Raw genomic sequence first — 27620 nt, 5'->3', positions numbered from 1 at the left:
GCTTTATTATATAGTCACTCTGTTCTCTGGAACCTTACCGGTTTTTTTTTACTGCATCTGAAAACGGGGCAAAGTTGGAAGAGATACCAAATTATGATGACTTCAATCTGTTTATACCCCTGCACAGATAGTTGGTGCAGTGTGTGTTGGTGTACATTACTCTATTTACTCAATTCTAAGATGAGGTGTTTTTCCCTCCACTTAATGGGGGGGAGCACCTCATCTTAAAATTGTGTACAAGAGTGGTGGCTAGGGGGTGGGCACAAGTGACTGCAGCTCTGGGTTTAGCCCCTACCCAGGTTTGGGGCTGCAGCTGCAGTGTGCCCCTTCTCCCCCCATAGTTTCTGCTCCTCTACCTGCCCCCTCCCTCTCTCTCTTTTTTTTTTTCTTCCTCCCTTCCCCCTTTTACCTTTTTGCTTTGTGCCAGCAGGCTGGCACCTGTAGCAGCAGCATGTATCTATCCCACACAGTTGCTCTGGGGGTTGTGCTGGGGGCTGTCTGTGTGCCTTTAGCTAGATCAGGGACTGAGCTTGCTAGCACTGAGCAAAGTAAGGGAGAGAAGAAGAAGCAGAGTCTAGGAGGCGAGGAAGAGCACGAGTAGAGGCATGGGAAAGCAGAGGCTGGGGGGAGCAGGGGCCTGTGGCTACATGGAAGAGGGGCTGCCAGGGGCCAGAGGTGGCAGGAGCCAGGCACAAGCAGGCAGCAAGCTGCCTTCCCCTATGGCATTGAGGGAATGAATTCGAGATGACTGCCCAATAATTTAATAGAAAATTATAATAAATGTTAAATTTTCTACATATGAAATCTAATTATTGGGAGGTTCATCTTAAATTTGGGTAAATAAGCTAATTTCCTTCCTAACAAGGAAGATGGCCTAAGCTGTGGCATCTCCCTTTTGGTTTTTTACCTTTCAGCTCTGTTGCATCATTTGTGACTTCCATATACATCAGTGGATGTAAGTAGCTTTAAGGAAGTTGTTGTCCTCAAACTTTTTTAGATGCAAGGAATCCCTTAAAAATGTCAGCTCTTTATTTTTGCTCATGTATTGACTGCAGGCATATAATAGAGCAATCCTTTTGCAAAGAATTCAGAAGAGACCACAACACATCAAGAGTGCTTTTACCACTGTGGATTCCTATTTGAAATCTCTGGGTTTATTTTGTGAATCATGTTTCCATACCTAATAGTGCTAGTGTTGAATGGTATGCTTCTGCACCCTGAAAGTGTATTAAGGTGACCCCCAGGTGCTGCAGCATCCCGGTTGAATCACTGCTTTAACAACATGGCTTTGGAGTTTAATGTAAAAGAGCTGAACTTTCACCACTTTCTCCATTGCCTTTGAATGTGACTGTGTTCCTTTAACCCAGCGATTCTTGATTAGGATGCTGTGAGATGTGCACAATATATTACTGATTGGTATGCAAATGTCTACACAGTGATTCACAGGTAAATCCCTGAGATTTTCCAACAGGAACCCATCATGTCAAAAAAAATTCTGACCTGTTATGGACTTGAAGTTTGCAACAGAATTACTCTATTCTGAAGTTTAAAAAACCAACCAAACAAACGAGCAAAAAAACCCAAACCCAAAAACCCCACAAGTGAAGGCTAAGAGCTGGCATATCTGAGAGATGCTTTGTGTCTAAGGTTGAGAACCACTATTCTAACTGCATCTTCATCTAGGCATGCTGAAGCCTTTCAAAATTTTTTCAAAGCCCTATTCTAAAAGGATGATAAGCACTTAAGTGACTTATGGAAATGGGACTTCAGAAAATTGAAAATCCAATCTGTAGAAGACAACTAGCATCACTAAAGCAATATAAAATTGTAATATACATGCACTTTAATTGGTTTAACTCATTTTAAATTGGTTTATCATAATGTGTTTTAAGATTTGAGGACTGCAGCTTATAGCAATAACGTTTCTGAACATGAAAACCAGGGTTTTGGTTTTTGCCTGTACTTAAATGTTTTCAGAATACATTAGAAACCCAAACACTACGTTTGGATAGGAACCAGGAATGTAAAACTAATTGTAAATGACAGGGTAACTGAGTAATTTTTCTTTTTCTTTCTCCAAGTTGGGAACAGTTCAAAAAGTAAACAGAATCCCAGTTGTGGTAGGAAAATAAGTGATGATATTTTTTCCCTTTTTTGTAGTATCTCTTTTGTTTCAGCCTACCTTCCCCACCCTCTTCATCCCCAGCTATTTACTTCCCTATCTAGGGACCAGTTCCCATCAAATAAAAAAAAGCCTTCACATTTCTTACAGCAAGATCAGGCCCTTAATGCTGATCCTATTACATGAAATAGGGGCATCAGAGAGCACTGCTGTTTGAGTGGCGAGGACTGCAGCCTCTGCCAAGGCTGGCAGCAACACATTTTTTCACCAGTTTTTGATGACATGGCACCCTGCCATAGAATGAGCCTCCCCAACTAACAGCTGTTCTCCTGTGCAAAATACTTGGGTGCTTAGCTTCTGCCATGGGAATTGGCTGGCCCTTTGCTTTGAATTGGCATTGTTGGAAGGAGTACCTCCTGGCTATCAGCCACAGCAGGAAAGGCTGCTTCCAGGGAGGGTGCTGCACCACTGCACTGACTGTTTGGAGCCACTGCAGCCAAGCTCAGGGGTGTCCTCCAGAACTTACTGACAAGAGTGAAATGATCAGACTTCATCTTCATGCCCTTGAAAATCATTACCTCCTCTCTCACTTCGGAGGGGGGGGGGGAGGAGCCAGCGAGGGCTTTGAATCTTCCCATCCACCTTTGCTCAGGAATCTAACTTAGCAGCCTGCAGCCACTTAGTATGTGCCCGGAAGTGTCTGGGCATACCTATTGCATCGAATGGGAGATTGCTGTGTAACTGGGTGTGATTTTGATGAGTAAGAATAGAATAGCCTGCCTTTGCAAGGCTTCTTTCTGAGGGGGATGGTATGGGGAAAGAGTGGGGAAGTGACTGCCAACAGTGGTAACAATAGACAGTAACTTTAGTATAGCAGCACAAAGTAACTGTGCAATTCCTTTTTTCCTTTGCCAGTGTTCAGGATTATGAAGAGCCCTAGAGTCTGAGTGCAATCCAGTGAGTTGCTGAACATTCCTGGAAGGGTGACTTTTTTTATATTAGGCCCATGTGGTGTAATTGGTACTTTTCTTGACTGCTGCATTTAAAATCCACATGCAATGACTCTCCTTCAAAAAGCCTTCAACTTCTTTGTCCTTGTATACCCCGCCCCAGTGATGTACTAAAAAACACGTGCAGCCAATGCTTAGGTTCTGGCTAGATGATGTAGATGATGAGCTGCGGTCACTTTTTTTTTTTTTTTTCTTTTTTACTGTGCTCGCTAAGAGGCAAAGAGCTGTTTTTTTCAGCATGCAACTGACTGACTGGTGGGCACTTGTGTATCTTGTATATTAATTCACTTCTTTTGTTTTTTGTTCCAGAGATGGTGATGTTGCTGGAATGGTGGTCAGGCACTGACTGCACCCTCTACACCGACCCAGAAAGTTACCACAAGTACGGGAAAGAGAATGCCATCGTCATCCTTAATCACAACTTTGAAATCGACTTTCTCTGTGGTTGGAACTTTTGTGAGAGATTTGGGGTTTTGGGGGGTGAGTTTTTTTTTTTGTTGGTTTCTGGGGGTCTTTTGTATCTGCATTTAAAAGAAATGTTGCCTTGACTGTCTTGCATAATTAAGCATTTCATATTTTACTAAGTCTGGGCACTTTTTGATTTCTGGCCCCCCCCCCCCCCCCCCGCATGATAATTACTCTCTTTGAGTAGTCTTAACCCTTTCAACTACTCATCACAGGAAAAATGAGTTGAATGATGGTGTGGTGGTAGCAAAATACAAGGATAATAAATGGTGCAGACTAGGCCACTTTTTAAATTTCCTAGAATACTCAAAGTAGCATGTTGAAAATTGTAAACAAAGAAAAAGATTTTTTTTAATGTACTTTGTGTTTTCCTACTGTAACTTACCGTGTATTATTTGCTTGTGGGGGCAGGTCTATGGTTGGGAGCCTTCTCTCACAATTTACTGGGAAAAAAACCTTTTGTCCTAGAAGAACAGGTAGAATGGTGGAAAAGCATTGGAGAACTGTCGGTGTTTGAGTTGCATACCGTGTCCCTTATTTTACAGAGGATAAGTTAACAGCTCAAGTGAAAATGACACCTAGGGTTTTAGCTCATGGCCTAGGATGGTTCAGCTAACCTAAGTCCAAAGCTTTACCAAGGGGAAATTTAATTCCTAAACACTGAGTCATATCTTACTGATCTATAGTTTTAGTTCCCGAGTGCTCTGGAGGAGAACTTACTTTTTTTTTTTTTTTTAAACTTTCCCACGGTACCTATCCTCCAAACAGGATGTGTCCAAGGAAGGCAGTTATTGTGGAATTGAAATGTTGCTATCCAAAATATACCAGCTACTACATGCTAAGATGCTACTTCTGTACTCTTGTTGCATCACTGTGCTTTATACTGTACAATTGCAAGCAGTACTTGTACCTATAGATGTCTCACAAAATCTGCGTCTTAAACAAATGTGGGACAGAGTGCTTTTTCTATAAAGGATTGCTTAAAGCCCCAGTAGGTCAGTGCCTGTACCCTGTTTCATCAGTGCTGTCCTGTGGAATGCAGTTGCACTAATCTTATTTGGAGAATTTGTCCCAGATTTAGTGTATTCCACAGCTTCCTGAGGTCACCTAGCTTTGCTATGCAGTCCTGCTCTTTGCTGCAGGCATCTTTTTTAAACCCAAGTGTTCAACAGTCATTTTATGATGCACTAAATGACCTTGATTCTCTTATGTTTGGCATTTTACATGTTATAACTGAATGTGTGTATCTCTTGCCATTTTCAGGAATGCATTTAGAGTGCTTTAGGGGGCTCCAGTGCACAAAATGTCTGCTCTAATTTTGCTGCTTATAAACTTTATAGGGCCCAAATTTTAAGGTGCTGAAAACTTTTAGTCCCTCTTTTATTTTGCTGGGAGCAAAGAGAACTCTGAACCTCAAAGTTGTAGAGGAAAAAAAAATGACACAAGTTGTGCACAGACTCTCTGTGCTGTACAGTTTGAATATAAGCATTTTCAGCATAAGTGATTAACCTGATGATCAAGTAGTTGAATGCTTGGGGTGGGGGGGCCCTCTCATGTGCTCATTAAGTGCCTTGAAAGCATCTCCACAGATTTCTAGGCAAGAACTTTAGTTGCAGAATGAGCTAAGCCTATATATAAAGTTGCTTCTCCTCTTGCATCCTTATTCCTCTCTCATAACCCACAACAGCTGCTTTCCTCTCTTCTCACCTGCTGTCCAACTGCTGCAGGGACTGAAGTGTCACAGAAGGGTTTCCAATTCTGGTAGCATGGATTTTTCTTTCTTGGTGCGGCATGAGGGGCAGTAAAGACAGTACGGCCATCTCTTACATCACTATCATGTCTCCTTACCTTTTTTCATTTAAAATCTCATTTCTGTAGTTAAGGATATGAAAAGTTTGGTTTTTCTTTTCCAATATAATAATATGTTTCTAGCCTTCGTTTTCCTCATGTGAGATGGGGATGGTGATACTGGCTTTCTGTATGAAATGCTTTGAGATCTACTAATGAAAAGTGCTAAATTAATGTTTTATTAATGTAGTACCATTGTTGCTGCTTAATAGAATACATTAGGAACCATTTAGCTTCCTCAGGCTGTGTATTAGTGGACGGGGCAGTCCTGTTCCAAAGCCCTCTTTCTGCAAAGGAAACATTCCTTTAGACTTTAAATCAAATCCTATGTACAGTAAAAGCCCTGTTAACTGGCATTTTACTAACCGGAATACTCTTTTAACCAGAACTCAGCCAGCCTCAGGTAACTGGTATTTTTAGATACCCAGCACCCCCTATCCTCCACTCTTGCCAGATAACAGGGCTTTTATTGTATACATTTCAGGTGGCCTTGTTGAAGATAAATCCAGGGTGTGCAGCAATAGCAAAGTAAGGGGCACCCACCATGGCTTGCTGTATTGCTGGCCTTCTAGTTTCAGTGTTCAATATACAGTTATGATATTTGAGCTGTAAAACAACAATTCTCTTTCCCTTCTTCCTCCCACTCCCCCCCCCTCTGATTTAAAGAATAGCTTCATATCCACAAAATACAGTGATGTTCTTGTAACTTTGGTTACAGAGTGATTCCTAATCTGGCAGACTGTAGTGGCCTTCCAGATTTATTGCAGAGCCGTGATCTTAATAGTGGACTTGCCTGCCTCAGCACAGTGCCAGTTTCTGTAAACATCACTCCATTGTGTGGTTTTAATATTGGCTGCAGAATATATGGTTTTCCAAAGGGACGGCGATCATGATTTTACTGACAGTGGGGTTTTTTTTGTTTGTTGTTTTTGTTTTTGGTGAAAAGGGAGTAGGAGAAAATTCTTGACCTCATAGAATCATAATTTCAAACTAATAGTAGCTTTTTCCTATTTAAAAATCCAGAGTATAGACTCCAAATCTTGTGGGGTTTGTTTGTTTGTTTGTTTGTTTGTTTGTTTGTTTGTTTGTTTGTTTGTTTGTTTGTTTGTTTGTTTGTTTGTTTGTTTGTTTTTTAGTGCTGCTATCAATTGTTCCAGGTCTCCCCCTGCCCTCCCCCCCCCCATGCCAATAAAAATGATTATATATGGAAACTAATTTTTTGAAAACATAGTGACTTGACTTGAGAAGGATCTGAGCATTATACCTTATGTGGATATGAGTAGGGACCTACTCAATTCATCACTTTTTATGTATTTTTATAGAAGCCACAAAATAAGGCATTGCCCCTGAAATCCACAAAAAAACCCAACCCTTACTAAACACAGGGTGCTGGCTCCCGAGTAGGACTAGTGGTTATCATGACTGCTATGGTCTGACTTTGCGGTGGGCGGCAAGAAGAGACCGCTGGGGCAAAGGGGAGCAGCTGAGATAGTGGACAGCCCTCTTGGTCAATCAGCAGTGAGGGACAGGGTGACATGATGGGCAGCCCTCTTGGCCAATCAGAGGCATGGGCAGGGGGATTGCCGTGATAAGCCTGTGAAAATGATGGCTGGCCCCACAACTTGTCCATGGAATCGGCTGCTTATTTCTTTTGATTTTTTTGGTAGGTCCATTGATATTAGGTTAGATGCTTTGCTGTGGTATTACCAGGTAAGTGTAAAGTGTGGTCCAGTGGCCTGGGGGAATGTTCATGGTCCACTCTTATGTGCTGACATTTCTTCCTGTATGCGTTTTTAAGAAAAACAATACCATAGTGTTCGGGCAAGGAGGCTTGCACAAGTTTGAGCAGTTGGCTCTAGCTGAGCATCTTGGTATATATTTATACAAAAAAACCCTTTGCAAGTGTTATTGCAGCATTTAATATTGTGGGAATATGTTTGTTAAATTCAGGTAGATGAAGCTTTTAAGAAACAGAAGTGTAGGGAATTAGCAAACCTAAAGAATTCTTCTCCTTACCCCATATCATGATATTCTGACTGCATTTCATTTGAGGGAGTGGATTTGGATGCTCATTCAAGCTTTAGTTAAAGCACCCCTGCCGCTATTTTGAAGCATGGGAACACTGAATATACATGACGCAGAGGCTGCTGAAGCATACTAGTTAGCTTGTATTGGAGCAGAGGTCCAGCACATGTATAGGTGCCCTAAGTGAACAAAATGTATAAAAGAAAAGTCGAGATAATTATATAAATAAATAACTAAGCCTGTTTAGCTACCATTTGAAGTTTTATTATTTGAAATTTATACATCATTTATATCATCTGGTTGGATGGGTATGCAGGCATCCTTGGTGCAAGTACTTACATTTTCATTTTTTTTGATTACTCATTTAAGCAGTATTGAAATCCAGTGTTCTTCCACCATCTGTTTTGGGTGGAACTTGATCACGCAGATGTTTTGCAACTGAACACGTGCATGTGTGGCCACAGTGAATTTAATTTTGGAGCTAGATTGAGTGTACAAAGAGAAATCCTTTCAGGAATCACTCGGCACTATTCACAGCAGACATCCTTACAATTGTATCTGACATAGTACTGCAGTCTTAATATTCCTTTGCATCTGCCTATAGAAAGTGAACAAGAAATAAATTGTGTAGCCTTAGATCTTCTGGAAGACGTTCAAGCATCTATAGTCCCTTAACCTAGGTACGTGAGCTTCAGGATGGCCTGATTTGGTGGCTGAATTGAATTGGAGGACCCTTTAATCTCTCTGAAATCAAATTGGAACCCTCTGAATTGATTCAGCGATTTGGACATAGACACAGCTTTAAATGTTTTTTTTACGCACCTCTAGGTAGCAGGTGACTCGTGAATGCTGCAATGTGGGGACACGTTGAGCCCCGCAGGAGCACAGCGGCGGTCCTGGGTCTGCTGCCAAGCACACTGGGAAGTGGAACAGAGCACTTCTGCTCTGCTTCTGAGTCTCTGCTGGGGAGCGTGCAGGGTCCACCCCCCCCGCCCCCAGCTTGGTGACTAGTGCCTCTTAGGTCTGGGGGGGCACCCTGGGTCCCCCCGGTAGTCTATTGCTGAGCCAGGGGGGCACAGGGGCCCCCCAGCATGCTCCCTGGCAGACCTGAAAGTGAACCAGAAGTAATTTTGATCCAATTCTGGGTTTGCTGCCGAACGTGGAGGTAACAATTGGTCGTTTCTAATTGGGGAAACACATTTTGATCATCTACCTTTTGTTGGCTTTCTTTTAAATTCCAGCAGCAATTCAAGGCGTTTAGGTTTTTTGTTTGTTTGTTTTTTATGATGCTCTTCAGGATTATTGGGAATTTCAAGGGCTAAGTCTTGTTTCACCTGTATGTGCCTGAAGTGGCACTTGCAAAGCTTTACGACTGCAAATTTTCACGCTTCCATATAGTTCAGATTCTGTTTCCATTTGTGATTGAATGGGATTGCCTAGGTAGGTATATGCTTGTCAGAAGCTAAGTGATGGTAGTGACAAGTCTGGTTTTTAATGACCTATTAGCACAGTCCAAACCTCACCTATGTTTATTTTGACTTTTATGGGGGGGTTGGAAAAACCAGGTGAGTTGGTTTGTATGTTTTAGGAGGCTCTTCTCTTCTCTTTCTTTAAGACAACAGGAAACCATTCAAAATTAAACAAGTCGTTGTTAATACATGTGCATCAGGAGGTCAGAGATCAGATACATTTTTGGAAATGAGTACCTACAAATGTACAGCTGCACTGAGGGACAAGGAAGAGAGGAAAAGCCAGAGAGTGTAGTGTCTCTTCTGTTCTCTCCCTCAAAGTTGGTACCTTCTAATGACACTTCGACAACACATCATGGGTGTTGATTCATAAATGAACTTGTAATTCTTTGTTTGTGTGGAGTGAGGGAGATTTCATAGACATTACAGCTGGAAGGGACCTTGGAAGATCATTGAGTCCAGCCCCCCGCCCGAAGGGCAGGAAGTCAGCTGGGGTCATAGGATCCCAGCAAGATAAGCATCCAACTTGCTCTTGAAGGTGTTCACTGTAGGTGCTTGAAGCACTTCCAATGGCAGGCTGTTTCAGACCTTGGGGGCTCGGACAGTAAAGAAATTCTTCCTTATGTCCAGCCTGAAACACTCTTGTAGTAGTTTATGACTGTTCGACCTCGTCATCCTTTGGGGCGCTCTGGTGAACAAACATTCCCCCAGATCCTGGTGGTCACCCCTGATAAACTTATAGGTGGCCATCAGGTCACCCCTGAGCCTGTGCTTTTCCAGGCTTAAGAGCCCTATGGTTCTCAGCCTGTCATTGTAAGGTCTGTTTTCCTGACCTCTGCTCATGCATGTGGCTCTTCTCTGGGCTCTCTCAAGCTTCTCCACATCCTTTTTGAATTGTGGAGCCCAAAACTGGAAGCAGTACTTCAGCTGCAGTCTCACCAAGGCCGAATACAAGGGGAGAATGATGTCCTGGGATTTGCTTGTGGAGCATCTATGGATGCAAGCCAGTGTTTTGGTTGCTTTACTAGCCACAGCATCGCATTGCGGGCTCATGTTCATCTTGTGGTAAATGATGACCCCCAAGTCTCCTTCCTTCCTTCCTTTCTTTCTTTTGTAGTGCTGGCCAGCATAATGCTGCTGAGCCTATAAGGATGCTGCAGATTTTTCTCGCCAAGGTGGAGAACCTTGCATTTTTCAGTGTTAAACACCATCAGATTGTCATCCCCCCATTTGCTGAGCCTGTCCAGGTCAGCCTGGATCACCCGCCTGTCTTCTGGAGTGGATGCTTTGCCCCAAAGTTTGGTGTCATCAGCGAGCTTGGCCAGTCTGCTTCTGACTCCAATGTCCACATCATTAATGAAGATGTTGAACAATATGGATCCAAGGACAGCCTTGGCTGACCCCACTGGTCACAGGACACCATGATGAGTGACTGCCATGAATTACGACCCTCTGGGTCCGACCACGGAGCCAATTTTCCAGCCTGCAGATCATGGTGGACCCAAGGCCACCATTGGCCAGTTTTGCCAAGAGGTGATCATGGGATGCCAGATCGAAGGCTTTTTTGAAATCAAGATATGACATCAATCTCTTCTCCCTTATCCAGGTGATAGGTCACCCGGTCATAGAAGAAAAAGAGATTTGGTCAAGCAAGGCCTACCTGCAACAAACCCGTGCTGGCTATCCCTTAGGATGTCGGCATTGTCTAGTCCCTTTTAAGGATGGCCTCTTTTTAATAAACTTTTCTAAGATCTTCCCTGGGATAGAAGTCAGGCTGATGGGCCTATAGTTAACCGGATCCACTTTCCTCCCTTTCTTGAAGATAGGCACCACATTGGCCTTCTTCCAGTTTTTGAGCACTACACCAGAGCACCAGGAGTTTTCAAAGATCCATGCCAGAGGCTGGGCTATGATGCTTGCCAGCTCCTTGAGTACCCTGGGGTGTAGATTGTCAGGGCCGGCTGACTTGAAGGTATACAACCTCTCAAGGTGTTCCTTTTTACAAGGTCAGCATTGATGGAGGGCAGGGGATCTCCATCACCCAGACCTCCCTGTCCCATAGCGGGCACGAGCGTCCCATGGGACTGATGAAAGACCGATGCAAAGTACCCATTTAATAGGTTGGCTTTTCCCTGGGCGTCAGTTGCCAGTTGCCCCATCTGATTCAGCAGGGGTCCAACATTGCCCTTGCTTTTCCTCCAGGTCCCCACATATCTGAAAGAGGACTTTTTGTTGTCCTTGATGCTCGAAGCTAGTTGGAGTTCAGTTACAGCCTTGGCTTTCCTGGTTTGCTCCCTGCAGGACTGGACCAGTGCAGAATCATCCTCCTTGGAGGTGAATCCTGTCTTCCATCCTTTGTAGGCTTTTCTTTTTAGCCTCAGGAGAGCCAGGGGGGCTGCTGTGCCCTCTTGCTGCCTTTCCTCTGAGATGGAATAGACTTAGCTTGTGCATTTGATGATCACTCCCTTGAGGAGCAACCACTCTTCTTGAACTCCCCTCTCCCTGGGGTCATGGTCCCTTAGGGCCTCACTGACAAGCCTCCTGAGCTTGTCAAAGTCAGCTTTCCTGAATTCAAGGACTTCTGTGTTGCTGCCTGACTTGCCGGCTTTACGGTGGATGGTGAAGGTGATCAGCTCGTGATCGCTGTCACCCAGCTTCCCATCGATCACTAGGTCGCCAGTTAGGTCATCCCCTGTAGCCAGTAGCAGGTCGAGCGGTGCTTTGCCTCTCATTGGCCCATAGACTTCTTGGGTCAGGTAGAGGTCATCCACGCATGAGAGGAAGCTTTTTGACCACTCAGATTTTGCTGAGTGATCCTCCCACAAGATGTCCGGGTAATTTGAAGTCACCCATGACAACCATGGTCCTGGAGCGTGCGGCCTCAGCCAGTTCCCGGGCAAACTCCTGGTCAAGCTCAGGACTTTGAGTGGGAGGTCTGTAGTAGACTCCCACCATTGTGTCCCTTGTGCCATCACAGATTTTAACTTGGAGGGTCTCCAGTCATCCACCCTGGTTGCCAACATCAGCTTGCAGGGACGCATAGCTTTCCTTAACATGGAGAGCTACACCCCCGCCCCTCTTGTCTACACAATCCCTTCTGTACAGGGTATAACCATCTATACCTGTGGTCCAGTTATGGGTGGAGTTCCACCAGGTCTCTGTTATCCCTATGACATCATAATTATTTGCATTGAGCAGGAGGACGAGCTCCTCTTGCTTATTCCCCAAGCTCCTGGCATTTGTGTACAGGCAGGCAAGTGACCCCTTGGAGGCTCTTGCCTTGCACACAGATTGTACCAGGGCTGGGGCAGGGATGGGCTCCCTTAAGTGCCTTGGCCCTTTTGGCTTTGCAAGGGTTGCTCAGCGGGCCAGCAGTGGCGGTGGTCCCCCCCTCCCCCCGTCCCCCAGTGGGCTTAGTTCAAAGCTCAGTGGAGCAGGTCAGCCAGTCTGGCTGAGAAGAGTCTCCTCCCCAGGGGGGAGAGGTGGAGGCCATCTCTTCCCAGCAGCTCGCTGCCTCTCTCGCCAAAGAGCGGGCTGTGGTCATGGAAGACAAAGCCTTCCCGATGACACCAGCGCCACAGTCTTTGGCTGACTATGTGGATCCTCCTCTCCTTCCTCAGTCCATAGCCCGAGACTGGGAGGACCGACGAGAACACCACTTGTGCCCCCAGACCTTTTAGCCCCACTCCCAAATTCCTGTAGCACCTCATGACCTGGCTGGGAGCGCTCCAAGCAGTGTCATTGGTGCCCACATGAATAAGGAGCATAGGATAGTGGTCTGTGGGCTGGAGGAGCTTGGGGATCCTCTCCGCAATGTCCCAGATGCAGGTCCCCAGGGAGCAGCAGATTCCCAGGCTAAGAGGTCGGGGCACCAGATTGCCCCTTCAGTCCCTCTCGGGATGGAGTCTCCCACAACAAACACCTTATGTTTTAACTTGGGGAGAGCGGGGTGGTAGCTGCAGTTGCCTGTGTTGCCTGCAGGAGCAGGCTCTGTTGGAGCAGATGCCTCCCTGTTGCTAAGCTCCGGTGGGGCAGAGGCCTTGGGTGCGGTGGGCCTTAAGGCCCTTGACCACCTTGGTCCATGCCCCTGACTGGACAGAGTGGGAGGTCCCAGAGTCCTCCTTTTGTCCTAGAGGGAGACAGTGGTCTACCCTCCAGCTCCTGGGGGAGAAGGGCCTGGCAGTAGGAGTCAATCTCCTGCTCACAGTCCCTGATGGCTCACAGTCTCTGGACTGTGGCCTGGAGCTCCTCCAGCTGGCGTGCCAGAGACCCCAAAAGGGAGCAGACCCCACAAGGGGAGGTGGCCATGCTCCTGGGCCCCAGAGCCTGAAAAAGGGACAGGCAACCCGGAACCATGGGTTCCGTCTGGGTGGTTGTCTCTGAGGTGCCCGGGGGGGGGGTTGCCGCAGAGCCCGAGGGGTGCGGCGCGTGCCCATCTGTGTCATGCCTCTGGTAGGCTGGCTACGGCTGGGACTGCCTACCTTGGGGAGTTTGCAGGCAGGGTCTTGGGCCCTCCTGCACAAACTCCGTGCTAACTTGCGCACCATCAGACGAGCGCGCCTGTTTGCGCAGCTCTGGTCGCGTGGCTCCCTGGGGGGCTGGGCAAAGTAGGGGTCTGGGCAGGGCTTGACCCAGCCTGGCTCCACTCAGCCACCTCCTCCCACTCACTAAGGGGTTAACCCTCTCTCACTACAGGTCCTGCTTGCCTCCAGCTGTGCTGGGGGTCGATGGGGGGCTCCGCGGCTGCTGGGGGGGCTTCAGGGGAGTGGGGGCGCAGCAGGCTTTCACCTGCATGTCTCACCGCTCTGGAGTGTAACTGGGGCTTTTTTACTGTTGGCGGGCCCTTTTGAGAGAACATATGTGTAAAGATGCCTGTCTTGGTGTTGGGTTTTTATGTTACCGTATTTACTTGAATCTAAGGTGACTTTGATTTTAAGAAGATTCCCCCCGGTAATTAGATTCTGGACATGGAAAATCATGAATTTTTTTTTTAAATTTTCATGCACAGAATCTAATTAGTGGTGGGTTTGTCTCTTGAATTCATCCCCCTACTGCTGTGGTGGGGAAAGCAGCAGTGGAGGGGGCGTCCCTTGTTCCTGTGGCTGTGTTTTGCCTCTCCTGCAGTCAGCGTGCCTCCACCCATGTTTCCCTTACCTTCTCCTGTAACTCTGGTACTCTGGAGCAGTCAGCAGCAGTGCGGCTCAGTCTCAGCCCAACCCAGCCTGGCCTGCCCAGGGAGAAGCTGTATTCCCAGGAGATATCGGCTGGAGGGACTGGAGTGGAGCAGAAGGCAAGGTGGGGAGAGGGGGCAGTGTGTGGAGGACAGACACAAGCATGGAGGAAAAAGCTGCAGGTTTCCTGCCCCTTGCCCTACCAAATGCTGGAGTGGCTCAGGTTGCAGCTCAGCTCTGGCTTCATCGCTGGGGCTAAAGCTGGAGCTGAGTTGCCACCTGTCCTAGGCTGGTACTCAAATCCAAGATGAGGCTTTTTCCCCCCCATGCTGATTGTGGGTAGAGTGGGGGGCATTGCTCATTCAGCAGTAGCACTAGGTTTGAGAGATGCAGAAGGTGGCTGGTAGTCTGCAGTATTTACACAAATGCATTTTTGTCTCTAACTCTTGGAAGCTGCCTTGCCCCACCTTTGACTGCTTTGCTTGTGTGGCAGTCAATAATAATGCTGTGTGATGTGCCGTTGTCCTCGAGTTTCATGACCGTTTTGTATGTAGCTTTACTTTATTTACAGAATTCTTCTAAGAGAGGGAAAGCAGACCAGAGAGGTGAGGCGAGAGAGAAAAGTAGGTCAAGTCTCCCTTGCCCTAATAATCAATTGTGGGGGAGAGGAGAAGGGAAGAAAGAACTGCATATAGTAGCTGTTTGTATGTTGAGTCCACCAATTGCTGCTTGTCTTAGCAGCTCATCTGAGGGGCATTGGGATGGAGCACTTCAAAGATGTGCAAAGCACGTGCAAGATGGACCATAATTGCTCCATCTACTTTGTGGGAAAATTGCAATTTTATGTTTTTCAGTCTCTGCTGTACCAGTGATCTGCACATTTATTTACTGCTTCAATCTTCATTTCGATAATGAAGTAAAGCTGCATTAGAAATGAACAGGTTTGGAGGGAGCAATGAAAGGCATCTTGGAAAGATGGCTTCCTTGGGGGATTTGGTGTCCAGATCTAGGTGCTTATTACTGGCAACAGTATTAACTGACTCACCTTGGTTGGCCACTTTAATCTCTTTGCATTGCATCTATGAGGTGGGACTTCCCAGCGCTATGGGCAGATTCTGAACAGAAATGCATTATTGTAATGGCGTGGTGCCAAGACCTACAGTAATGAGGCCCAAAACAAAAAACAGACACAACTAAAATCTTTTCTTGCAAGTGCTCTGAAGGTTGTAACAATATACTCTGCTGACTGGATATTTTCCATGCAGTCATTTGTAGCAGTATCCTGTAAGCAGTTTAAATTTAAAAACAAACAAAAAAAGACTTGTCGGGTATACAGCATGACTTTCTCTTTAGGGCTGATCTTTTCTGAACTCTGGGTGGAGATGTATTGGCAAGACCTCATAGAGGAACTTGGGTTGTCTGTGCTGCATCGGTTCTGTATTGGTTATGCTGTATCAGGTCTCTGGATATATGAAAAACTTTATTTCTCTGGTTATTAAGCCTGCCTCTTGGCAAGAATGCCTCCGTTTTCAAATGAACTTGGCATAGGTGGCCTCTTCTAACAGTTTTCCTTCAAGCAAGTATTTTGGGTCAAATTTGATCACCCAACCTACACTGAGGAGAACTCTGAAAAAACAAAACTATACAGCCAGCGAAAGACTGTACAGTATGAATTGGATTATTGAAGTCCATCCCTTTTGTGTCTTGGCTGTCCTAAATCTCAACAAATATTTTATTAAAGCTCTCGGTGTAACACTCTCCTTAACACTTTGCTTTTATGCTCTTTGTTGCAGAGTGCCAAAGTACTTGCGAAGAAGGAACTCTCGTATGTGCCTGTCATTGGCTGGATGTGGTATTTCCTAGAGATCGTTTTCTGCAAGCGTAAATGGGAGGAGGATCGGAAAACAGTCATGCAGGGCTTGTTCAACCTCCGGGATTACCCAGAAAACTTTTGGGTGAGTGGTGAGGATGGGGTGGCACTGACCGCACTCTTGTCCCTTCCGTGAGATGCGAAGAACATAAGCAACACAACACAATTCTTCGTATGAAACCTCCATGATCAGTGCAAAGAATTTGGTTCCCTGTTTTTGTGAGCCTTCCAGGTGTCAGCCATTGAAGAGAATGCAGAACTTCCACCCCATGATTTTGCTTTAATTTTTCTTTTGCTCTATAAAGGGCTGTAGAGAGAGAAGGTCATAGATTATGAACTGAACATGTGGCAATTTGTTGGTTGGTTTGTGAGCTGTTTTTTTCCTTGTTGCTTTCCAAACTCCCAAATTTAGAGGACAGAGGTTGAGTGTTTGTGAGTGAGATGTATATACAAAATACCGCCCCCCCACCTCACTCTGCTTTTTTCCTTGTCATTTTTAGAAGATGGAGTAATTTATGCACTTATGCCTCCGACTCCATTTTCCCTCCTTTGAATCCCGTTGTTACAATCCGCGGCAAATCTTGCGTTAAAGCACCTGATGTAAGCAAACTTGGTAGAGTTGTTTGCCCAAACTAGGATGCTGTTTGAACTACAGGCTTTCTAAAGTGAAGAGGACTGGATTTGCCTCCCCATAATGAGAACTGAAAGGTAAAAATATCCACCTCATCTGTCAGGCTGGAAAATGATAGATTGTGACCAGAAGTAAACAGGTGACTCCACCACACCTGGGAATCAAAAATCCTGATTTGGTGTGGCGAGAGCCATGTGAAAGACCTTTTGAGCCTTAAGCAATTGTACAAGTGGCTAACATATTTGGTTGCTTAATTGAGCGACAGTTTTCTAACAAAGAGGCAAGTATTACATGCCTGAACCTCTGAGGTATTTGGACCCTTACATTCTCATTGCCTTCAGTGGGACCTGAAGGCAGTCCCTGCCTAGATCAGAGGCCTTTGTTTTGGGGTATGTTGGATGATCTCTAGCCAGGTTGCTGCCTGAGACGGACAAGATACTGTCTTTACATGCTGCTTTCCACAGTAATTTCTGACCCTTTAAAATGTGCCCCAATCTGTTTTTATAAAAAAAAAAACTTGAACTATTCAGCACTGATTTTTTTTTTTATGAGCATAACTCGCCTGACATTCTTTTGTATGTCGCCTAATAGCTGCTTCTTAGTAATCCCTCTTACTCAACCCTAATATCGATACAGTTGTTGTACAACTGAGGTTAATTCAGTGTGAAGTGGAATTTTACTTTGCACTCCTGTGCAGTGATCTTGCATCAAAGGTGGAAATATTACCTTATGTGTAGAAAGAGAGCAGGCCAGGTCTGAGTCTGAAAAGACTTTTCTCATTATAACTTTTTTTTCCTGAAAGCTTGATCCACCTTTTGAAGAAGGTTCTATAGGGTACCTTGGAAGAAAACACTCCAGCAGGGGCTAGAGGCTAAATGAGAGATGATCCACTAGTTCTCTTCAATTACTAATTTTTGTGGCTAAAATCCTGGCCTTGGGTTACTGGTAAAATTTAGTCAAAGGCTGCAAAATCCATTCTCCTGACTTCCTTTAGATTGAACAAATGAGTTGGTTTCAGCTACACTTGTCAGAAGGTGTAATCACTAAGAGGTTGCATTTCTAGAGGCCACTTCGTTTTCATGTATGTGCCAACAGGGGGATGGATTTTATGCTCATGTCCGAGCAGGTCAGTGCAAAAAGCCTATTTTTAATATGACACTATTTAAATGACTGCATTTTCTGGTCTGTAACTGTCATTGCCACAGTCACTGGCGCAATAATTTATGGCTTTGGCTGCACATGGTGCATCCACAGGTGCTTGGGACACAGCAGAATGGGAGAGCTTCCCGAAACATTATCTGAGGTAGTGCTTGTACAGGCCTCGTTGCTGTAAAATCTGAGCACTTTATTGTCAATATGGTACTTAATCTTGCAACATCCATGTTGGGATAGGGGAGTGCTATATATTCTTTCAGTATAGATGGAGACTCAAAATACAGAGGAACAAGGACTTGAGTGCATAAAATTATAGAAAGATCCATGTATCTCTGTAGGTGTTGGAGCCATTGGACTTTAGAAGTAAAAGAAAATAGCCTCCTGGCACATTTAGTTTCTCAGGAAGAAGTTAATGATGATTTAAGTTCTTTTTAAATGTGCATTTGAACTGTGCCTGAGAGCCTACCTTTGAAATGTGAATTGTAATGGAGAGCTGAACTGTCCTGAAGCTGGGGGGCGGATCTGGAATTCTGGCTGGGGTCTCTTACCTCTAACTGTGAGCTCCTCAGTGTATGTTCCTCATTGCCTTTGTTATAGCAGCAGAATAGGTCAAAATTCTCTACCGATCAGTACTCTCCTCTTATGACCCAAGGTTTTGCTTACAATTGTAGTATGAACAGCATCCAGATCCCCCTCTTCCCTAGTATTAAGTATATTCAAGACTTTATTTCTTTCCAACTAATCCACTTGCAAAATGCCTCCAATCAGAAGGGCATTTAAAAAAAAGCAAGCAAACAGAACAAAACCACAAACAAAGGGGTTTTTTATGTCCTTTTGCAAGCTGGCTTCTAACTGCAGCCCTGTCTTGGTTTCAGTTCTTGATTCATTGTGAAGGCACAAGGTTCACAGAGCAAAAACACCAAATCAGCATGCAAGTGGCTGAAGCCAAAGGGCTGCCCAAGCTCAAGTACCATCTGCTACCACGGACAAAAGGATTTGCTGTCACCGTGCAGTGTTTGAGAAATGTAGGTAAGGAAAGTCGCACGGACCAGTTTCTAAATGTTTATATCAATCCCCTGCTGTCATCTTGCCTTGTTCATTTTCCCTCCAAAGCTTATGTGTGGAAAGAAATTGGAATCCCCCATTAATCTATGCTTCCATCTGTTCACATAGACTAATGGATAAGGCTTGTCCAGCAAAACTTTTTGGCATTAAGTTTAGTTGCTATAAAGCAACAGCAATGTCTGTGTATCCATTTCCCCCCCCCCCTTGTGTCACAGTTTTCAAATCTAGGGGTATTTTTACACATGCTTCAGGGGCTGGGGGAGTGCTCTTATTAGAGTGGTTCTGAGAGCTGCTCTAATTAAAGCAGCTGCTGCATCTCGTGTGTCAGCATCCCCATGCTTCAAAATGACGGTAGGGCACTTTAAAGCTCATCAGGGAAGTTTTAGTTGAAGCAGTCCACATTGCCATTTTGAAGCCTGATTCACAAGATGCTGGAGGTGTGCTAATTTAGCATGCTGCAGCAGACTCTGAAGCATCCTCTCCACACATCCACAAGTACTCTAGTGCTTCATCTAGGAAAGCAAGGTTATCCAAGGTCAGCATTTCCAGAGGACTACAGTAGACTGAGAAGAGATTCTGTTCTAACGATAATGAACCCAGCTGTTCAGGGTATCCCAGTCTTTCTACTGGTTTCTTAGGGCAGATATATGCCGCAGCAGCAGCATGCCCCAGCCAGGATGGGCCTGACCATGGCCAGCTCAGTTGTTCCCACTTGCCAGTTTCAAACCAGGAAATAAGCTGGTAAGGCTATACTAGGGTCTTTCTTAGCAGCTACCTCAACACCCTCAGTCTCTGGTGCCCTTGAGATGAGCATGGAAAAGCCCTGCTGGTTTATTTTCAGTTTTGGAGTATGTACATAGGAACGGGTAGGCAATGTGTGCTTGGGCCAACCTGGCAGGAACATGCTTCTGCCATGTTGTGGCATGTATGGCCACAGATGGGCTACTGCAGGCCTACAAGTAGCACAGGCAGCCTGGGTGTGTGTAGCATATGGCAGACAGGCGATAAGTAGCACAGTGGCAGATAGTGCAGAAAGCAGAGAAACAGATTGGGACCACAGGGGGAGAAACAAAGCTGAGCAGGGAAAATAGGGCAGGAAGCATAAAACCAAAAAAGTTGGCCCCCACTGTTGTGTATGTTTGGGCAGAAACAAGTCTGTAAATAGATTTCTAAGCCAAGGATATAAAATAAAAAAATCTTGGCTCCATTTCACACATTGCTAGGCAGGTATTTCCTTACCATACCACAGCTCCATGGAGGGTAGGCACTTGAAAATGTTATCATGTGGTAAAATGAATGGGATTTATCAGCTGTTCTATGGTAACAGCCTGTGTGTATGTTCTTTCACTGTGGTAAGTAGAAGACATCCTGCAGTTGCTTACCCATCTTTTAAAGAGGGCTAAACTACTGTGGGTTAGTGTTCATTTACTATGTAGTGCAAGTACACACATATGGACAGTTACTGTGGAGCAGCTAATCCACAGCAAAGCTGCACCCTTTTTCACTAGTGGTAAACTATGCATGTGTTCATGCCCTTAATGTTCCCCCCACTTACTGTGTTAGATCCACAGTTGGTGGATTTGGGAATAAGAATAGGACCGGTTTTGTTCAGCCTTTAATTGGATTGATTATCTTGTAACTAATACATTTTATCAGTCTACGGAATTTTTGCTTTTTACGCACCTTGTGGTTGTCTGCTTTCTGTTCTACAGTTGATGTTGGTGCGATGATCAGAGGATTTTTTTATAAGTTATTCTGTGGGAATTACTCTGTTTTTTCTCTCTCTCTCTCTCTCTCGTGGAACTAATGCAAAAATAATAATAAAACCAAAAACAATGTATTTGGTATGTTGGATCTACCTATTATCCTGTATTTTTGGAGTGGTGGGTGTATACTGAGAGATTTGCTGGTAAGAGAGAAGAACTCTCATTGTTCCGGCCCCATATTAGTCTGTCAAAACCCCCATTGACTTTAGTGGGCCTGGTTTTTAACTCAACGTATCCAGGATAGAGAGAGGGTATAGTTACGGTATAGTTATAGTATAGCAGAAATGTTTGGCAGTGAATAGCATGCTATGTTCCAGTTCCATGAACCTTTACACAAGAAAGGCAGATGACACAACTCTTCTCTAGCTTTGTAGAATAACGGGGTCATTCATAAAGTAGTTAAACATTTCATTTCATAGAGACTTTTTTCATTTTTATGTGAAGGAAGGCAAGAATGCATATTTTGGGTGAGAGTTGACCATCATACAGTGACTGCCCAAAGGGAACAAATTACCTTTTCTTTTCTGAAAAAGGAGCACAATGAGAGAATTATTTTTATCATGGGAAGTAGAGATTGCCCTGAGGTGGAAAATGCTGCTCTGGATTCAGACTTGCCCAAAGCGTATGGTCTTGAGGATCCGAGACTTTGTAACAGGCAGCTCTCTCTAATTTTTTAAAAGTTCTTGAGGCAATTCGCTCCACACCATTAATTGGTATAAAGCAACCGTAATGTGGTGGAGTTCTAGAAAATACCTGTAACTTTGCCAGTTAGTAATTTTATGCACACTTTTTAAAAAAGATGCAAGTGATGTAGAAACTGAAGTTATTTTGCCAAGGGAACCTTAGGTGCTTATGAGCTGAAGCCATATTAAACATCAATGCGACTTAAAGCTTCTGAATCACAGGTGCACTTTTAAAAACTGAGAACACTCGTAACAGACTTGGATTTGCTGGTATCTAATGTAGGTAAGTAACCAAGCTGGTAGTGAAATTTACTGAAGAGGAGAGCATTCCAGATAAAAGTACCAAGACTTCCATTGGTAGATTATTAGATTCAAACAGACCTCTAATACATCCCATATCAAAATGTTAGCCTGCAGGCTCTCTTGCCATCTGAACATGCTAGTTTTAAGAGGAATACTTAAAACACATCTTTGAGGCAGTTCAAGTTCATTTATCTGTAGGAAGTCTACGGTGCTCCTCTCCTCTATATCCAGGCACCTCACAAGCACTCATGCATTTAACCTTGCTACCTTCTGGGATGGGTAGAGTTCCTGTCCTCATACTGCAAACACACAGACACTAGCTATGGGCTAAGTAAGTACTATGTCCACAGTCAGACAAGCAGCTTGTGACAGATACCAAACTAAAATACGGATCTACAAGCCTACAGGCCTCTACATTAACAAGACTCATCTTCTTCCACCTCCAGAATACTAATGCTTTCAAACTGTTTAGTTCCAGGAGCAGGAATCTATATGAAAGCAGAGAAGATAACCTTTGGGCATTATGCCTTTATTGATTATTAAATGAAGAAGCCAGGCATTTTGAATAACTTTTTCTCCTCAGTTAAGCATGGCACTTCCACTTTATTTCCCCAGGGATTTTCCCCAAAACTCTCAAGTCTGTTACGAGTGTTGTCCTAAAATGTGTCCCTCAAAGTCCGAATGAACAAGCTATGTATATTGGTCATGGTGTATTTATGTTCAGCATGACCAATGTATGCCTAACTTTAATCATCACATGGACACATTGGAAGGAACCATAGAATTAATAGGAAACTAGGATTGGAAGGGGGCCTTGATCTGCAGGGGACAGCTGCATGCATGCACATGGCATTTATTGGTGACATTATCAGTTATACCGGCCAAAAAATGCTGATGGCCGTTCACGTTAATTTTCCTCTTATCAGTGCCCATCTGATATGCAACTAATATAGCGATACACCTCTACAAAAATGCAGAAAAACCTGTGGCAAAACAGTTCAGCATCCTGAACCTTCCATGGCTGATGTCAGCACAGCTATTCTTAAACAACAGAATTTTAAAAATTTACTCGTATGTAATATTGTGGAACAAGAAATTATCCATACACACCGAATTTTGTTAAGCATGGCTTAAACAGGGAGACAGTCTCCCACAAGTTGTTATCACCCAGGACCTCTCCAAATGGATGAAGAGTCTACTGTAAGGATCTCAGTACTCTGAAACCTTACAACGGTGACTACAAGAGATGGAAAAACAGGAGAGGCAGAAACAGCATGTCACAGACTGAACCAAGAACCCAGAGCTACCCACCCCTCACAGAAACGTGCACCCAGGCTGCTGCAGAGTCTGCCGATCCAGGATAGGCTTTGTCAGCCATTTTCAGATCCACAGATCGTAGAAGGCTACTGTGGAAAAGACTTACCTCAGCCAGGTGAGGAGCGGAGCCAGTGGGATGCTGCACCGGAACTGGAGCATGGTGAAAGTAAAACTGCAGTGGACGGGGACGCTGCGGTAAAAGGAAAAAAAAACGTCCAAGCTGGAAGGAGCTGAAACCGGCTCCCACATCAACGTGGTCATGCTTTATGACAGCATGTTGGGGCTGATTTGCCAGACCCCTTGAAGCTGGAATAAAAAGCCTGGTGGGAGACCAGCTGGGAGGACTGGAAGTAAGGCCCCTAACTAGCCCAGAGGGGCCAGATCTGGAAACTGCTTCTAGTGCAGGGACCTGCTGGCTGCCCCAGGAAGGGGCTTTCCCAAAGACTGGGCCAAAGAGGGCCCAAGGACTTGCCTATAGAGTCCTTGTGGATGCCAGACATCCACGGTGCAGACTGGAGTCTGGCAGGACCAACTAGCATGTGGATCAATGAACGACTGACTCATGGCAAGTATAAAGCTCAAGTAGGGAGTGAGATGCCAGGAGACAGGATGGCACAGGATCAGGAAGATGCATAGATGAGGCAAAAGGGTGGTAGGGAATACTCGGGCCAAAATTAATGGCCCTTTCCTACCGTCATAAACTTAAAGGGCTGAAGCACCAAGGTGCATGGTATACCAATTCTGATGGTCCAAGCAACGACACCGTTGGTTGGCGTTAGGTGGGGTGTAGGGGAAGTGGAGCCCCAAGCAGTAAGAACAACTGGGACAACCAAAGGAAGGCATCAGGAGGGATGGGGACAGATCATCTTCCTCCCAACTAAAATTATTTTTTCCATCAAAGATGTGGCAGATGAGACCCCTTGGGGAAACTGACCAAAGTTCTCCTACTAAGAGACCTGTTTCTTCCCTAAAGCAACAGCAAAGTCAGAGAGGACCCCACATACTCAGCACACAGGTGAATGGCCCGGAGGTTACAGCTACCATCTTTGACTACAAGGGAATGTTCATAATGATGAAATAGGGACTACAGATTTTTATCCCATTATCTGGATTAGCTTTTATATCTCTGGGTTTATTGCTCTCTCTAGCCACCTCTGCTAGTCTCAGCACTGCCTTCTTTCTCTCCACTTTTCCACCCTTTCCCAGTCTTTTATTCTTAAATCACTACTTCTGTTTTGATAGTTTGTTCTCTGCATGTCCTTTTATCACAGCTGATGAAGTGAGCCATGGCTCATGAAAGCTTAGACACTTCTGTTAGTTTATAAGGTAAACCTTGCCTTCTGCCTAATACAGTTCCTCAGTAGTTACGTGCCTCCTTTGTATATATGCTGACTGTGTACTAAAGTACGGTATAGACATATTAAAGTACAATGTAGACTTGTGTGATTCTGTACAAGTAGGTTTCAAGAAATTCCTTCTAAAAAAGAGTGGAAACAATTGCTGCTTTGCACAGATTCGACAGCAAAGGGTTGGATGATATGCATTCCCAGTGCCTATCTTCACTATATGTACAGCTAGTGTGTCCTTTTTTTACACTATGGTATAAAATATTCCCATCTATTTTAGTTAGATTATACAGTAAGTGACAGCCTCACAGCCTGCTTGCTTCTATAACAGCCAAATTTAATTAAATGTGATTGAAAAAACCTCAGATATTTATTTAGATAAATATTACAGTCCGTGCTCTGGACTCTTCTGTGCTGGAAGGTCAAATATTAGCATACAGAAAAACGTTGCATATCAAAGTTAAGATAGAAGGGTAGTTTCAGGTGACTGAAACTTGCTTCTCTGTAAAACCTAACCATTAATTATGTTAACTCTTTCAATGATAGATGTATCTTTTCTTTTTTTTTTTTTCTTTTTTTAAGTCATTGCACCCACTCTGTGGGGGGGACCAAACCCCTTGTGGGTGCTATCGCACTGTGGGAGAGCAGCAAAATTATGTATTCATGAAACATGTATTACAGTTCACTTTTATTATTATGATAAGAGACTTGCTTTAACACTGTAAGATACATCAATAAAACATTGTCCAACTGATCGCTCTCTCCCTCTCTCTGTCTTTATAATGGTCTTTTGTTTTACTTGTGAAGTAACATGGATTTGTGGGTATTTTACAGAGTGACTCTGGGATTTTTTTTTATCAGGCATTTTTCAGTTTTCCAATAGGAAACAGCAGAATTCCTGCTAGGGAGGCTAGTGGCAGGACCCTGCCTGCTCAGAGCTGGTACCTTGGACCCATCTGGCTGTGGCTGACCTCCTGGCCAAATGGGACCAGGAGGACATGCTTCAACAGTTCAAAGCAGGCCACCACAGATGGAACATCTTCTGTGCGATAGCTGCCCAGATGGCTGGGCAGGGGGCACACATGGCAGTAGAGCTGCACAGAGGCCAACCCTGCAGCTGCAGCCCACTGTCCTCTGGCCTAGAGGGGCAGATTCCTCTACTGGTTGTGCAGTCCCCATTGAGGTCTGGCAGGTGACAGCCAGGCATCAGCCCCCACTGCCAGACTGCTGAAGTGGGTAGAGGGTGCAGGGAACTCTCAGGGCTGCTTCAGCAGTCCAGCTGGCTCAAGGGGTAGTGTCCCCAGGTACCAATTGGCTGGGCCCAAGAAGCTCCTGAGAGCAAGTAGACATGAGCTACTTGCCAGGGTGGCTTTTTATACTGCTGGAGATGGCACAGGTGCTGGCCCCAGGCTCTAGCTCTCCCTGGCTGCAGATCTAGGAGGAGCCAGGCAGGGTTATTTTGCCCCAAGTGACACAATTTGCTCCACACCAAAGTGCTTGTCTGGGCACGTGCACTGAAGCAAAGTGCCCTAGCTCAGATTTGCACCACTTCTATTTGAGCTGCTGCAAGTGCACATGCTTGCACGTGTGGACGTGCCCATAGGGTTCATGTGCATGTACTAAGTGGACTTTAAATAAGGCAACTTAACTAAGTGGCGCACGGGTCAAGTCCCGGAGGACTGGAAAAGGGCCAATGTGGTTCCCATTTTCAAGAAGGGGAGGAAGGAGGACCCGGGTAACTATAGGCCAGTCAGTCTCACCTCCATCCTTGGCAAAATCTTTGAGAAAATCATCAAGGCTCACATTTGTGAGAGCCCGGCAGGACAAATTATGCTGAGGGGAAACCAGCACGGGTTCGTGGCAGGTAGATCGTGCCTGACCAATCTAGTCTCTTTTTATGACCAGGTCACAAAACGCCTCGACGCAGGAGGAGGGGTGGATGTCGTATACTTGGACTTCAGGAAGGCCTTTGATACGGTATCCCACCCCATACTGGTGAACAAGTTAAGGGGCTGTGACTTGGATTACTGCACAGTCCGGTGGGTGGAGAATTGGCTGGAGGGTCGCACCCAGAGAGTCGTGGTGGATGGGTCGGTTTCGACCTGGAAGAGTGTGGGCAGTGGGGTCCCGCAGGGCTCGGTGCTTGGACCGATACTCTTTAATGTCTTCATCAGCGACTTGGACGAGGGGGTGAAATGTACTCTGTCCAAGTTTGCAGATGACACTAAGCTATGGGGCGAAGTGGACACGCCGGAGGGCAGGGAGCAGCTGCAAGCAGACCTGGACAGGTTAGACAAGTGGGCAGAAAACAACAGAATGCAGTTCAACAAGGAGAAATGCAAAGTGCTGCATCTAGGGAGGAAAAATGTCCAGCACACCTACAGCCTAGGAAATGACCTGCTGGGTGGCACGGAAGTGGAAAGGGATCTTGGAGTCCTAGTGGACTCCAAGATGAACATGAGTCGGCAGTGTGACGAAACCATCAGAAAAGCCAATGGCACTTTATCGTGCATCAGCAGATGCATGACAAATAGGTCCAAGGAGGTGATACTTCCCCTCTATCGGGCGCTGGTCAGACCGCAGCTGGAGTACTGCGTGCAATTCTGGGCGCCGCACTTCAAGAAGGATGCGGATAACCTGGAGAGGGTCCAGAGAAGGGCCACTCGTATGGTTAAGGGCCTGCAGGCCAAGCCCTACGAGGAGAGACTAGAGAAACTGGACCTTTTCAGCCTCCGCAAGAGAAGGTTGAGAGGCGACCTGGTGGCTGCCTATAAGTTCGTCAGGGGGGCACAGAAGGGAATTGGTGAGTATTTATTCACCAAGGCGCCCCCGGGGGTTACAAGAAATAATGGCCACAAGCTAGAAGAGAGCAGATTTAGATTGGATATTAGGAGGAACTTCTTCACAGTTCGAGTGGCCAAGGTCTGGAACGGGCTCCCAAGGGAGGTGGTGCTCTCCCCTACCCTGGGGGTATTCAAGAGAAGGTTGGATGTGTATCTAGCTGGGGTAATGTAGGCCCAGCACTCTTTCCTGCTTATGCAGGGGGTCGGACTCGATGATCTATTGAGGTCCCTTCCGACCCTAGCATCTATGAATCTATAAGTCGATTTAAGGTACATCGAGTGTATATACATACAGCCCCTTGACATGGTAGCAGCCATCTTGTGAGCTGAGTTGATATGACTAATGCAACTCAAGAAAATACACCTGGGGGCCGCATATAAGTTGACTCTACTCCACATATGTATGTATACTCTGACAGTTTAAACCAACTTAACTGTCAGAAATAGTATACCTATACATATCAGAGAGAAATGCTAAGATCTTGTTCGGTTCCAAGCAGTAGTTTACAACAGCCTTGATTGCAGTTTGTG

General features: G+C 45.3%; 1 protein-coding gene across 1 annotated transcript in view; it reads left to right on the top strand.

Moving 5' to 3' along the window:
* Nucleotides 1-27620, top strand: part of AGPAT4 (1-acylglycerol-3-phosphate O-acyltransferase 4) — a 128573-nt gene that overhangs the window by 64092 nt on the left and 36861 nt on the right. The window contains exons 3-5 of the mRNA XM_090042562.1: nucleotides 3442-3611; nucleotides 15904-16065; nucleotides 18642-18795. Coding sequence (XP_089898688.1) covers nucleotides 3442-3611; nucleotides 15904-16065; nucleotides 18642-18795 — 486 coding nt within the window. The remainder of the gene's footprint in view (nucleotides 1-3441; nucleotides 3612-15903; nucleotides 16066-18641; nucleotides 18796-27620) is intronic.

The sequence above is a fragment of the Crocodylus siamensis genome, chromosome 1 (genome assembly GCF_052110815.1).
Source record: "Crocodylus siamensis isolate JL-2025a chromosome 1, ASM5211081v1, whole genome shotgun sequence".
In the NCBI taxonomy this organism is placed as follows: domain Eukaryota; kingdom Metazoa; phylum Chordata; order Crocodylia; family Crocodylidae; genus Crocodylus; species Crocodylus siamensis.
This window is presented reverse-complemented; position numbering and strand designations above follow the sequence as displayed.